This window comes from Chiloscyllium plagiosum, unplaced genomic scaffold (genome assembly GCF_037043375.1).
Source record: "Chiloscyllium plagiosum isolate Xiang-an unplaced genomic scaffold, Cpla_swu_hap1 HiC_scaffold_15, whole genome shotgun sequence".
NCBI classification, from domain to species: domain Eukaryota; kingdom Metazoa; phylum Chordata; class Chondrichthyes; order Orectolobiformes; family Hemiscylliidae; genus Chiloscyllium; species Chiloscyllium plagiosum.
In genome coordinates this window covers 46,063,900-46,079,355 of record NW_028270153.1, presented here as the reverse complement: position 1 = coordinate 46,079,355, position 15,456 = coordinate 46,063,900, and the positions used below count along the sequence as shown (strand labels likewise).

At 40.4% G+C, this 15,456-nt stretch overlaps 1 protein-coding gene across 1 annotated transcript in view; it reads left to right on the top strand.

Annotated features, from left to right (window-relative positions):
- Positions 1-12,770, top strand: part of dpm1 (dolichyl-phosphate mannosyltransferase subunit 1, catalytic) — a 96,194-nt gene extending 83,424 nt beyond the window's left edge. Inside the window, exon 10 of the mRNA XM_043710256.2 lies at positions 12,503-12,770. Coding sequence (XP_043566191.1) covers positions 12,503-12,607 — 105 coding nt within the window. The 3' untranslated portion in view covers positions 12,608-12,770. The remainder of the gene's footprint in view (positions 1-12,502) is intronic.
- The last annotated feature ends 2,686 nt before the right edge of the window (positions 12,771-15,456 follow it).

The following is a 15,456-nucleotide window of genomic DNA, read 5'->3' as shown; positions in this document are numbered from 1 at the left end:
GTAATGAGAGTACAGGTCTAATGGTAGAATTCTTGGTAGTGTAGATGAACAGAAAGATCTTGGTATCCACGTACATAAATCTGAGTGTTGCCACCCAGGCTGATAGGGTTATTAAGAAGGCATACAGTGTGTTAGCTTTTATCAGTAGAGGGATTGAATTTTGGACCCATGAGGTCATGCTGCAACTGTACAAAACTGTGGTGCGGCCGCACTTGGAATACTGCGTACTGTTCTGGTCACCGCATTATAGGAAGCTTTGGAAAGGGTTTAGAGGAGATTTACTAGGAATTGTCTGGTATGGATGGAAGGTCTTAGGAGGAAAGGCTGAGGCACTTGAGGCTGTTTTCATTAGAGAGGAAGTTGAGAGGTGACTTATTTGAGACATATAAGATTAATAGAGGGTTAGATAGGGTGGACATTGAGAGCCTTTTTCCTCAGATGGTGATGACTGGCATGAGGGGACGTAGCTTTACATTTGAGGGGTGATAAATTTAGGACAGATGTCAAAGGTAGTTTCTTTACGCAGAGAGTAGTAGGGGCGTGGAACGGCCTGCCTGCAACAGTAGTAGACCCGCCAACTTTAAGGGCATTTAAATCGTCATTGGATAGACAGGAGGTTGAAAATGGAATAGTATAAGTTAGATGGGTTCACAGATCAGTGCAACATCGAGGGCTGAAGGGCCTGTACTGCTCTGTAATATTCTATGATGTATGTATGTCCTCAATTTTTATAAACTTCTATATGGTCACCGCTCAGCCTCCAACACTGTAGGGGGAGAAAATGGTTCCAGCTTATCCAGGCGCTCCTCATAACTCAAACCCTGAAACTATTTTCTGTACCCTTTATAAGTTTATCAAAATCCTTAGCAAGGCGACCAGAATTGTATGCAGTATTCTAAAAGTGCCCTCGCCAATGTCTTCTACTGGCTCCATCATCTGCTTTGACAGATCAGTTTGGAAGACATTGCAACCCTTAAAGTCTCAAAGCACCTACTGAGGAACCGATTAGTTGATTCTTGTTGCTGTTGTCTGTAAAGAAATAAGCTTCAAATGAAGCATTCTAAAATTTACTTTTACATTATGTTGATCCTCCAGCACGTTCCAAAGCTTAATAGAGTCTCTCTGATTCTCCTCAGACTGTGCAACTCCTTTTTTCCAATGGCTATCATTTATTTTCAACACTTGTTTACACAATTCTTCAACTTTTGTTTAAAATGCCTACATTTGAAGAGGACATCTTTGGCTATCTGGTTCATGCTAGGGAATTTGCTGGTCACGTTCCTGTTGTACCTGTCTTCTATGAACTATGTTGAGACAACGAATAAACAGTTTAGTGGAGATGAGAAGAAAACCTTTTTCACTCAGGTGGTGAGAATCTGGAACTCATTGCCTGTAAGGATTGTAGAGACAGAAACCACCATAACATTTCACTTGTGAGGCCAAGGTATGCAAGGCTCTTGGCCAAGCTTTGGAATATGGGAATCAGTAGTTGTTTTTGACTTGCACAGATGCAATGGATTGAAAGGCCTTTTTCGATGCTGTAGATCTCCGATTCTATTCTGATGTATAGAGGATTTGTAGTCATGCTACTCCAGGGGGAGATTTAGCAATGCAATCACTGTGCTTTTTTTTTCATCACTGGTTTGTTTTTCACTGTGGTTCAAGGGTTTCTTTCAGTTCCTCATGGTTTTCTCTTGCGTGGAAATGACAGTCAAGGTTGATTCAATAGGGAATTAGAGAGTGTTTGATTTGAGGAAGGGCTATATAAGTTGGCCAAAAAAGCAACAGGGCTGAGTAGTGGGAGCAGTTTAGAATTCAGCAAAGGAGGAAAATGGAATGAAAAGGGGATAAATAGAGTATGAGAATAAGCTTATAGGGAACACACAATAGATTGTATGTGAAAGCAAATGTAGTTCCCTTACAACCAGAAACAGGGGAAGTTATAACTGATAACAAAGAGGAGTCAGAGCAATTAAATACAAACTATGGTTCTGCCTTCACAAGGGAGGACACAAATAATATCTGAAACGTGTTGGCGAACATGGGCTAATGAGAGGAAGGAACTGAAGGAAATCAGTATTGATGGGGAAATGGTGTTGGGGGAAACTGATGAGGTAAAGAGCCAATAAATCTCCAGGGCTTGATAATGTACATCTCGAGTATTGAAGGAAGTGGCCCCAGAAATTGTGGATGCATTGGTGGTCATCTTTCAAATTTCTGTAGATCCTGGAATAGTTCCTATGGATTGGAGGGCAACTAATGTAACTCCAAAATTTTAAAAAAAGAGGTAGAGAGAAAATACGTTAGTATAGGCTAGTTATTGACAGTTATTGGAATTGACAGTGGAGAAACTGTTAGAATCTGATATAAACGATTTAATAGCAGAGACTCGGAAAAGCACTGACAGGATCGGTCAGAGTCAGCAAGGATTTACAAAAGGAAAATCATGACAAATCTATTCGAATTTTTCGAAGCTATGGAGTTGGGATCTAATGGATGTAGTTTGCTTGGACTTTTAGAAGGCATTCAATAAGGGCTGCCATGAGAGCTTTGCATGTGAATTTAAAGTGCATGGAATTAGGGTAAGTGTATTTCATTGATAATGGGCGAGTGACAGACAGGAAACAAACCATAGGATATGTTAATGATTTACATGAGGGGACTAAAGTTAATGTCTCCAAATTTACAAGTAACACAAAGCTGTGTGGAAGACTTAGTATATGGAGGGTGCAGAGATGTTTTGGTGTGATTTGGTCCTCACCTTTCATCCCACCAACCTCCGTACACATCACACCATCCTCCGCCACTTTCACCACCTGCAAACAAAACCTAACAGTAGGTATATATTACCCTCCCCACCCTTATCAGCATTCCAGAGAGACCATTCCCTCTGTGACTCCCTCATCAGATCCACGGGTCCCCACCAGCCCACCCCCTCCCAGCACCTTGCCCTGCCATTGCAGGAAGTGCAAAACCTGCGCCCACACTCCCTCCCCCGAGATTTTTTAAACCTCGATAAGGTCACCCCTCAACCTCGGGTGCTCCAGGGAAAACAGCCCTAGCCTATTCAACCTCTCCCTATAGCTCAAATCCTCCGACCCTGGCAACATCCTTGTAAATCTTTTCTGAACCCTTTCAAGTTTCACAACATCTTTCTGATATGAAGGCGACTAGAATTGCATGCAATATTCTAACAGTGGCCTAACCAATGTCCTGTACAGCCACAACATGACCTCCCAATTCTTGTACTCAATACTCTGACCAATAAAGGAAAGCATACCAAACGCCGCCTTCACTATCCTATCTACCTGCAACTCCACTTTCAAGGAGCTATGAACCTGTACTCCAAGGTCTCTTGTTCAGCAACACTCCCTAGGACCTTACCATTAAGTGTATAAGTCCTGCTAAGATTTGCTTTCCCAAAATGCAGCACCTCACATTTATCTAAATTAAACTCCATCTGCCACTTCTCAGTTCATTGGCATCTGATCAAGATCCCGTTGTAATCTGAGGTAACCTCCTTCGCTACCCACTACATCTCCAAATTTGGTGTCATCTGCAAACTTATACCTCTTATGCTCACATTCCAAATCATTTTTATAAAAAATGAAAAGTAGAGAACCCAGCACAGATCCTTGTGGCACTCCACTGGTCACAGGCCTCCAGTCTGAAAAACAACAATGGGCGGCACGGTGGCACAGTGGTTAGCACTGCTGCCTCACAGCGCCAGAGACCCGGGTTCGATTCCCGACTCAGGCGACTGACTGTGTGGAGTTTGCACGTTCTCCCAGTGTCTGCGTGGGTTTCCTCCGGGTGCTCCGGTTTCCTCCCACAGTCCAAAGATGTGCGGGTCAGGTGAATTGGCCATGCTAAATTGCCCGTAGTGTTAGGTTAAAGGGGTAAATATAGGGGTAGGGGTAGGGGTATGGGTGGGTTACGCTTCGGCGGGTCAGTGTGGACTTGTTGGGCCGAAGGGCCTGTTTCCACACTGTAAGTAATCTAATCTAATCTAAAAACTGTAAGTAATCTAATCTAATCTAAAAAACCCTCTACCACCAGCCTCTGTCTTCTACCTTTGAGCCAGTTCTGTATCCAAATGGTGAGTTCTCCCTGTATTCCATGAGATCTAACCTTGCTAATCAGTCTCCCATGGGGAACCTTGTCGAATGCTTTACTGAAATCCATATAGATCACATCTACCGCTCTGCCCTCATCAATCCTCTTTGTTACTTCAAAAAACTCAATCAAGTTTGTGAGACATGATTTCCCACGCACAAAGCCATGTTGACTATGCCTAATCAGTCCTTGCCTTTCCAAATACATGTACATCCTGTCCCTCAGGATTCTCTCCAATAACTTGCTCACCACCAACATCAGGCTCACTGGTCTATAGTTCCCTGGCTTGTCCTTACTGTCTTTCTGAAATAGTGGCACCACGTTAGCTAATCTCCAGTCTTCCGGCATCTCACCTGTGACTATCGATGATACAAATACCTCAGTAAGAGGCTCAGCAATCACTTCTCTAGCTTCCCACAGTTCTAGGGTACACCTGATCAGGTCCTGCCCTGACTGTTTGACTCGCCTTTGTTCTCAACTGTACCAGTCTCAGATTGAAGTCTTTCCTCACTATCTCCCTGGGTCCCCCCTGCCCCCACCAATTTACTAGTCTAAATCCTCCTGAGCAGCTCTAGTAAAGCTCCCTGCCAGTATATTCGTCCCCTTCCACTTCTTCAGGTGCAATCCGTCCTTCTTGTACAGGTCCCTTCTATCCCAGAAGAGATTCCAATGATCCAAAAATGTGAATCCTTCTCCCATACATCAGCTCCTCAGCCATGCATTCATCTGCTCTATTGTCCTATTCCCATCCTCACTAACTCGTAGCACTGGGAATAATCCAGATATTACTGCTCTCGAGGACCTCCTTTTTAAATTCCTGCCTAACTCTCTGTAATCTCCCTTCAGAATCTCAACCTGTTCCCTTCCTTTGTCATTGGTTCCAATGTGTAGAATGATGTCCTGCTGGCCCCTCTTCCCCCATGAGAACATTCTGCACCCTGAGACATCCTTGATCCTGGCACCAGGGAAGCAACATGCCATTCTGAATTTTCGCTGGTGGCCACAGAAACATCTGTCTGTGCCTCGGACTAGAGAGTCCCCAAGACAATCGATTTGCTTGGAACCCAATGTACCTGTCATTACATTAGAGCCAATCTCAATAACAGAAACTTGGTGTTCATGCTATGTTCCCCTGAGAATCCATCACCCCAACATTTTCCAAAATAGCATACTTGTTTGAAATGGGGATAGCCACAGAAGACTCCTGCGCTTTCCTGGAGTTAACCCATCTATATGACTATAGCTGAGACTTACTCCCCTTCCTATAACTGCCATCCATCACTTTCCCTTGCTCTCATAAATTCCTCACTGCTTCTCCAACTGATCCATTCGATCTGATAGGATTCGCAACCAACAGCATTTATTGCAGATATAATCCTCAGTAATGCCTAAACTCTCCCTAAATTCCCACATCTGACAACAAGAGCACATCACTCCACTAAGGGCCATTTTTGCTTCTTTCAATCTACAGACCCAGAAAATGGCACTGTTGTATTCCTCTACAAAACACTGCTCTAGGTTAAATGAATACTTTTGGCTTATATTTTTAAGTTTAATCAAGAGACATATCTCAATAAAACATAATCAACAAAGAACCCACTCTACTCACTACTACTGCAAACTTATTTTAAGGCCACACTTAAAACATCCACTTCTCACCTGGCTGTGACCTCTCCCAAACAGGTTCCTCCAAGATCAGTTGTGAATTTCAATATTTTTTAAATTTTCCCAGGAAGACTCCAATGTACAGCAATACATGAATTCAACAACAAAGGCAGAAACCGCTAACTCTGTCAGTTAGCAATGTGGGTTTCATTCTTTCTCTCGCTCTGTCTCCTGCATTGATCTCACCATGTGCTTCCTTTGTCTGTTCTTCTCCCTTTTAAAAGTGCTGCTGTTTTGACTTTTTTTTTCCTCCAGAGTTCCAAAACAATGCAACAGCATATAAAATAGTAAATGCTGCTTCTGGAATTCAAGAAAATCACCTCCAACACTAAAATACCTCAAAAGAAGGAGCAGCTGTTACAGCCAGAAATTTTTCCCATCCTCCATCTTAGATTACCCAGAATCCACATGTTGACATTATACAGGACATTAGTGAGGCAACTTTCCGACTACTGTGCAATGCTCTGGTCGCCCTGCTATAAGAAAGTTATGAAATTGGAGAGGGTTCAGAAAAGATTTACCAGCATGTTGCCGGGATCAGAGGGTTTGAATTATGGGGATAGGCCGGGTCATTTTTCACTGGAGCATCGCAGGTTGAGGGGTGACTTTATTGAGGTTTGGAAAATCATGAGTTACATAAATAAGGTGAATGAGCAAATGTCTTTTCCCTGGGATGGGTGCATTCAAAACTAAGGGGCATATCTTTAAGGTGAGAGGAGAAAGATATAAATGTGATCTGAAGGACAACTTTTTCACAGAGGGTGACTCGCGTGCGGAATAAACTGTCAGAGGAAACGGTGGATGCAGGTACAGTTACATTTAAAAGACATTTGAATGGGTACATAAATAGGAAAGGTATAAAGAGACATGGACCAAACGCAGGCAAGTGGGGCTAGTTTAGTTTCAGAAACTTGGTCAGCATGGACAAGTTGGACTGAAAGGTATGTTTCCATGCTGTATGTCTCTATGACTTTCTCTCATAGAAAACTATAACATTTTAATAGGACTATACAGGATAAATGCAGGAAGGATGTTCCTGATGTCTGGGGAGTCCAGAACCGGAGGTCATTGACTAAAGATATGGGTAGGCCATTGTGACTGAGCAGAGGAGAAATTTCTTCATCTGGAAAGTGGTGAGCCTGTGGAATTCTCCGGTACAATAAGTAGTTGAGAGCAAAACATCCAAATGTGTTCAAGAAGGAGTTAGGTATAGTTCTGTAGGGCTAAAGGAATCTAAGGGTATAGGGAGAAAACTGGAACAGATTACTGATTTGGATGATAAGTCATGATCATATTGAACGGCGGAGCAGGCTTGAAGAGCTGAGTAGCATATACCTTAGTTTCCATGTTTTATGACTCTCTCAATCCGATTCAAAACTGACTCATACTTCCCATGAATCACTGATCTGGTCAGCCGACAAATCTTGTAATCAATGTTTAGCCAGTGGTGCTTGTAAAGGGTACTGTCTCTTGGGGTTTCAGTACTCTGTACTGTTTGAATGTTTTTGAGTCTCTTCAAACTTATGCCACTGCCATCATTATCTCTTAAAGGCTTTGGACACAGTGTCACACAAAGCTGAGTTGTGAACAAAGTCATAGCTCATGAAATACAAGGGACAGGAGCAATGCAAAAATGATTGAATTAGAGTGGTTAACGGATATTTTGCAGGCTGGAGTTACCCAGGGCTCATTATTGGGACACTTGCCTTTCCTGATATATACTAATTGTGTAGATTTTTGTTGTGCAAGGGACAATTTCAAAGTTTGAAAGCAAGTACAAAACTTGGAAGCATTGTAACACTGCGGAGGACTGTGTGGAACTTCAAAAGGGCATGGACAAGTTGGTGGAGAGGGCAAATGTAGTTCAGTGTGGGGTGATTCATTTTAATGGGAAGAATATGGAGAGAAAGTATAAAACAATGGGTACAATTCTCATGGGGGTGTAGAAACAGCTGTATTTGGCTGTATGTGTGCATAAATCATTAAAGGAGACAGATCAGCTGGAGAGAGCAGTTATAAAACATTCAATATCATTGGCTTTATTAATCGGGACATAAAACACAAGAACAAGTTGTTTACTAACCACCAAGGTGGTTTATGAACTGTAAGTCATTATTTATAGTTAGAGTGTTGTGTACAGTTCTGGGTGTCACACTAGAAATTATGTAAATTCATTGTAGAAAGTGCAGAAGAAGTTTACAAAAATAGTCCCAGGGATGATGATAACTTGCCATTCAGAGAAGGATGAAGAATGAGAGGATGCAGATTTTAAAGTGTTTCGCAAAAGAAACAAATGTGATGTGAGGAAAAACTTTCTCTTACAGCAAGTGGTTTGAATCTGGAAATGTTGGTGAGGCTGTTTCAATGGAGGCATTTAAAAAGCGGTTCGATGATTATTTGAATAGAAGGAATGTGCAGGGGTAAGGGACAAGGAGATTTGGCACTCAATCATGGTGCTCATTTGGCAAGCCAGTGCAGATGCAGTGGGTGAAATGTCTTCCTGTACTGTAAGACTCTGTGGTTTGATTTGGCATTTGTTTAACATAAACTTATCTATTTCAAACCAGGACTATAAATGAAACATAACTCCTTGGAAGTGGAATTGCAGGTAGATAGGATAGTGAAGAAGGCGTTTGGTATACTTTCTTTTATTGGTCAGAGTATTGAGTACAAGGGTTGGGAGGTCATGTAGCGTCTGTACATGACATTGGTTGGGCCACTGTTGGAATATTGGGTGCAATTCTGGTCGCCTTCCTGTCGGAAAGATGTTGTGAAACTTGAAAGGGTCCAGAAAAGATTTACAAGGATGTTGCCAGGGTTGGAGGATTTAAGCTATAGGGAGAGGTTGAACAGGCTGGGGCAGTTTTCCCTGGAGCGTCCGAGGCTGAGGGGTGGCCTTATTGAGGTTTACAAAATCATGAGAGGCATGAATTGGATAAAAAAGCAAAGTCTTTTTCCTGGGGTCGGAGAGTCCAGAACTAGAGGGTATAGGTTTAGGGTGAGAGGGGAAAAGATATAAAAGAGAGCTATGGGGCAACTTTTTCACACCGAGGGTGGTACGTGTATGGAATAAGCTGCTAGAGGAAGTGGTGGAGCCTGGTACAATTGCAACATTTAAATGGCATTTGGATGGGTATATGAATAGGAAGGGTTTGGAGGGATATGGGCCAGGTGGGACTAGATTGGGTTGGGATATCTGGTCGGCATGGACGGGTTGGACTGAAGGGTCTGTTTCCATGCTGTACATCTCTGACTATATATTGAGATTGCACAGCAGAAACATTCACCATAGAAATTCAGCAACTATTGCTACAGGAAAGATTGGGTACAATGCCTCTCACTACTAGATAGACTGTGTAATGGCTAGTACTCAAATGCATTTTCCTCACAGGAAGGATGGTACCACCTGTTTTATCCAAGGGACCACATTTTAATGTTTTACTCAAAACCGAGCCACATACTGGCCTGTGGTGGTATGCTGGACAAGCCTATTTCAATTTTTACACATTGCCAAACTGTCTCGATCTGAATGGTCACCCATGTCAACTGCATAAATTCCTACAAAATTGCAAATGGGCCAATAGGCTGAGGAGTGGCAAATCAGGGCAGGACTTATACACTCGATGGTAAAGTCCTGGGCACTGTTGCTGAACAAAGAGACCTTGGAGTGTAGGTTTATAGTTCCTAGAAAGTGGAGTTCCAGGTAGATAGGATTGTGAAGAAGACATTTGGTGTGCTTGCCTTTATTGATCAATGCAGTGGGAGGCCAAGTTGTGGCTGTACAGGACATTGGTTAGGCCACTTTTGGAAATACTGCATGTAGTTCTGGTCTCCCTGCTATAGAAAGGATGTTGTGAAACTTGAAAGGGTTCAGAAAAAATTTACAAGGGTGTTGCTAGGGTTGGAGGGTTTGAGTTACAGAGAGAAGCTGAATAGACTGGAGCTACTTTCCCTGGAGCATCAAACATTGATGGGGGTGACCTTTATAGAGGTTTATAAAATCATGAGGGGCATGGATTGGCTAAATAGACTAGGTTTTTTTTGTGGTGGTGGAGTCCAAAACCAAAGGGCTTAGGTTTAAAATGAGAGGGGCAAGATTTAAAAGGGACCTAAGGGGTAATTCCTTAACGCAGAGGGTGGTGCGTGTATGGAATGAGCTGCCAGAGGAAATGGTGGAAGCTGGTTACAATTACAACATTTAAAAGGCATCTGGATGGCTAGATGAATAGGAAGGGTTTAGCGGGATATGGGCCAAATGCTGGCAAACGGAACTCGATTAATTTAGGATATCTGGTTGGTATGCGTGTTTTGGACCGAATGGTCTGTTTCTGTGTGTATATTTCTATGGCTCTGAGTTAATATTATTAACTTTAAGTAACAACATTAGTGGCTGGTCCTCTGAATTCTTACTGGCAGGCCTGCTTTCAATCAAGCAATTGCATTGAATCCAGTAGGCAGGCTGGATGGAACTTTTGCTGGGTTGGCATCTGGCCAATGCGTCATATTCTGGGATAACACTAGATTAAAGGAATAAAACTAAATTGTTTGTGAAAATCTTCAGATGACATCTGTAGGAAGCATCACATATCAAGTAAGATGAGAATAGAAAGCATCAAAGAGAGAGGCAATCTGAGTGAATGGGAAAATCTAGAGCGGATGAAGGTCAATGTTGGAAAGAAATGACCCTGAATCCAAGAAAGACTCATAAGGATATTTTCTTCATAAGAGATTAAATTGTTCAAGGACCATAGCAATTTAGGTCTCCATGCATACAATTGTGGTCTCCCTGTTATAGGAAAGATGTTGTGAAACTTGAAAGGGTTCACAAAAGATTTAAAAGGATGTTGCCAGGGTTGTAGGGTTTGAGCTATAGGGAGAGGCTGAATAATAGACTTGGACTATTTTCTTTGGAGCACTGGAGGCTGAGGGGTGACCTTATAGAGATTTAAAATATCATGGGCATGGATAGGGTGAATAGCCAAGATATTTTCCCCAGAATAGGGGATTTCAAAACTAGAGGGCATAGTTTTAAGGTGAAACTTAAAGATTTAAAAGAGGCAACGTTTTCACGCAGAGGGTGGTGTGTGTATGGACTGAGCTGCTAGAGGAAGTGAGGGTGGCTGGTATAATTGCAACATGCTAAAAGACATCTGGATGGGTATATGAATTGGAAATGTTTAAAGGAATATGGGCGAAGTGCTGGAAAATGGAACTAGATTAATTTACGCTATCTGGTCAGCATGGGAAGGGGGCCAGGGATGGACGTTGGGGGATTGTGGCTTCTTAGCTACTATTGGCTCTAACATGATTTAACACCAATTTGCGAAAGGTAGCTTACAATTTCTAAACTACTTTCGCTTACAACTGAAGATAGTTTACAAGTTGTAAACTCAATATGCAATATAGGGGTATCTACTTCAACAAGAATAAAATCACACTATCATAAAGTGGGAACCACGGCTACTTTCTTGTATCTTACTTGAGGACCCTACTAAGTCCAGCTGTTTCTGTAAAAGTCGGTGTTCGAGCCTGAGATCTTCCTGCTCAATGTGATTTACCTATTCATTCACCAAATCTACTAAGCTGTTAGGTTGTAGCCCAATGAAATGTTTCTCTTTGCTTCAATCTTTCTTTGCTCCTATAATATTCATTTATTTTCATCTATAATTACATAAAAGGTTTAAATTATAAAATAGTTAGAGTTCACTGATATTTTTACATATGCCTTGGATTCTTTTTATTCATAAAATTGACTTGGAAAGAACAAAATGGGGAAGTGTAGTATAAGGTATTGCCAGTTTATTTCCACATACACATAACTTTGGATCATATTGTCATAGGTATTCATCCAGACATTAAAGAAGGAAGATGGAATTACCACAAAATTAATTGCCTGCATCAAAAAGCATCTAATAGCATTTTGCAGTGATTTTTTTTCTTGTGCAAGATGTGCTTTTCTTAAAACAAAATTTAAGTTCTACAGCGTATATGAAAATCTATATGTAACATTTTTCTATTGCCACCACAGTCTTTATATGACATCACAAAATATTTCAATAGATTATTGGGAATGTAAATTTCTTTGTAATTATATTACCAATGTTTGTAAATACATTATGAATTTATTTACAATAATAAAATGAAGATGTGTAGCACTGGTATTTAATATTGCATCTGTACATAAATAATTTTTAATATTATTGAAAAACAAGCATGTTACTAAAGCTTTTTGTCATGCATTCATCAGGACAAACAAAAGAACAGCAAATTTTAAAGGATCACAACAACTTATACTAAAGGAGAAATGAATGCTGATTAGCTGTTAGGTGCTTTTGGCACGTTCTGCAAGTGATGTATGGTCACATGCAGTGACCTGTTCTCTGCAAACAAAAGGAACGTGTTCAAGCCATGTGTTGCTTTTGAATTATCTGGGAGCTTGGAGAGACCATCATTCCCCATTATTTTCTTCACGGCAGTGCCTCAGTCAGTCAGTGTGAATTTGCTAACCAATCAGGAGCATCTTCTGCCGTCGTATAATTTGATGTGATCTTTTGAAACTTGACGTTCTTGCATTTGTCATGAAAATCCAAGATTAAAATTTTTGACAACGTCTCTCTCTTCAACAATATTCAAGTTCTGAGTCTTGAATGTTTCCCTTCTTCTGTAATGCTCATGTTTGCGTTAAATTAACATGTCTTTTTTTCCTTCCCAATTATTACAGGTTCCTATAACATTTGTGGATCGTGTGTATGGTGAATCTAAACTGGGAGGAAATGAAATTGTGTCATTTTTGAAAGGACTGCTGCATCTGTTTGCCACTACATGATCAAAACTAATATTTAGTACTGAAATGTTCTTTGGCCAGATTTGTATTTCGTTACTTCACAATATCCTTGTAAAGTGTAATTTTATACTTGTACAAATCTGTAGCACACTCAGTAAATGAATAGTTGTAAAATATAACTTGAAATAAAATCAATCTAGTCTGAGTAAGTTTATTTATTGAATACTAAGTTTGCTTCATTTAATGCTAATAATTCTACCACTTACATAGGCCATATTATTGTATTATTTTATAGTTGTGGGCTTATGATTTATTACAAACAGTATGCCATTTCCAACATTTTGTTTTTCAGTACTCCAGTAAAACTAAAAGAACGTGTACTAAAATAAAGGATGTCTCTCTCTTTTGTCACATCAGATGTGATTTAATCAAACTTCCTGAGTAACTTCCTTTTCACAGATACTCTTCATTACTGTCGTAGCTTAGTGCAAATTTTCCTGTGTAAATTGAGTTCTGATAGACCATTCATTCTTTTACTCTGTAAAACAATGTATAAACATAAAAGATCCAGGGTTATAAAAGTTCATGTAACTTGATTTTGATCTATAAAAATTCCATTTAGAAGAATAAAACAATATATTAATTTTATTCAAGTTTTCTGAAGGTTTTTGACGTCTTTTTCAGTTAATTTATCTTTTTCTATATGGATGAGTTTGATTTAATTGAAGCAATTGTATATTTTTACTCCAAGCTTAATTGATCCTTCATGTTTCAGAAATAAAGACTAAAATGTACACAAATGTCCATGTGAACATCTTTGTAATACACCCAATAGCTGGAAGTTCATTTCTTGCATTTTAATGTCCTTGGATACTTTATTGCCTCTAATTTCAACTGCTATAATTATTTTCTTCTCTGGATCCAACCACATGATTCAGAGATTGCTGGAAAAACTCAGCATCTGGTTTGACAGCATTTGTGGAGTAAAATCAGAGTTAATATTTCAGGTCAAGTAACCCTTAGAACTTATAGTAGCTAGGAAAATGTTGGTTTATATGCAGAAAATAGGGTGGGGGAATGGGGTAAGGAGTAGATAATAAGTGGGGATAGAGCGCAGAGAGAGAAGAACAGTTGGACAGGCAAAGGAGTGGATAATGGTTTGTCTAGGACGTGAATACCTATTAATTGGGACTGCTCGTGGCTAACACAACACCAGATGTTAGCCACTAACAGTTCCCATCAATAGTTATTCTCCCTCCTAGCCAGATAGTTATCCGCTCCTTTGTCTGTCCAACTGTTGTTCTCTCTCTTTGGGCTCTATCCCCACCTATCATTTACTCCTGTCCTTCTGCCCCCTCAAATCTATCTTCTGCATATAAACTAACATTTTCCTTGCTACTATCAGCTCCAAGGAAGGGTCACTTGACCCAAACTATTTCTTTCCACAGATGCTGACAGAACTGCTGAGTTTTCCCCAGCAATTTCTGTTTTTGTTTCTGATTTCATAAAGAACTAACTCTTAGAACTATCTTGTTGTCACCATTGAATTACAGGCAAAGGTACTGGTGTGTTTTTTTTTGGTTTATTATTTCATCATCTAATTGGTGAAGCTCCTAGATTCCATTTGGCACCTCCACCAATCTGGCTGTAAATCTAGATGTGGTAGAATACCAGATGTAATTGCCATATCTCTCCATAACATCACATCTTAACAAAAGTTAATAATTTTTGTTAATAATTTTTCCTATCAGCATACTTGCACTGAATTATTTGATCAGTTTTTCATACTTATCCAGTTATTTATGTAATCAAATAGAGTCCATTAATTTTAATCTTGCATTATTTTAGGTTATCAATGAAAACTGCATAGATATATTTGCTGCATGGTGTCATCGGAAAAGCAGTTTCAAGTCCACTTAACTAATGTGCTGCTTTAAGTAGTGCTTGAATATACTGTAACTTAAATTCTTGACTTCTTTCAGACTCTTTGATTGACATGAACATTTCTTCATTTGATATAGGCAAAACCAATTATTTCATTAGATTTTTATAAAATTTAGTCAAATGCTGGTTGCTTATTGAAAATCTGTACAAAAAAACTGAGCAATCTTGAAGGGCCAAATGGGCTTTTCCTGATTCTATCCCTTATTTCCTTTTTTCCCCTTCTTGTTACTACCTCATGTACTTATTTATAGTACAATACTTGGCATGTTCTCTTCATGATCGGAGTGTTACAGTAATCTGGGTAGTGGAGTACAATATTTTGGGGCTCAGTTTTAGGCATTACTTGGTTGGTATCAGAGACTGCTTCCAAGTCCTCTGGCTCTGTCCAATCATTAGAATCCCATACAGTGTCGAAACAGGCCATTCAACCCAATAAGTCCACACCAACCCTCCAAAGAGTATCCCACTCAGACCCATTCCCCTACCCTATTACTCTACATTTCCCATGTAACTAACCTACACATCCCTGAACACTATGACCAATTTACCTAACTTGCACATCTTTGGATTGTGGGAAGAAACCCACGCAGACACTGGGAGAATATGCAAACTCCACACAGACAGTTGCCCGAGGCAGGAATCTAATTTGAGTCCATGGTGCTGTGAGGCAGCAGTGCTAGTCACCATGCCTTGATGATTTTCCTGGTAGTGTAGGAGGGGTGGGGGCAGGACTATCCATATGTGACAGCGAATTCATTAAGGTTATTACTAGTCTAGTAAAGGTCAATAACCAGGATTTTCCAATTAGTTTCCAGATCCTTGCAGGCATCAGGGCCCATTTGACTCCTTCAGGCTGCCCATTAGAGGTGCAAATCCCCTCCTGCTTCTCAGTGCCCTGAGTGCAAAAGCTATTTTTTTGATTTAGATAATTTTGTGGATGGCTCCAT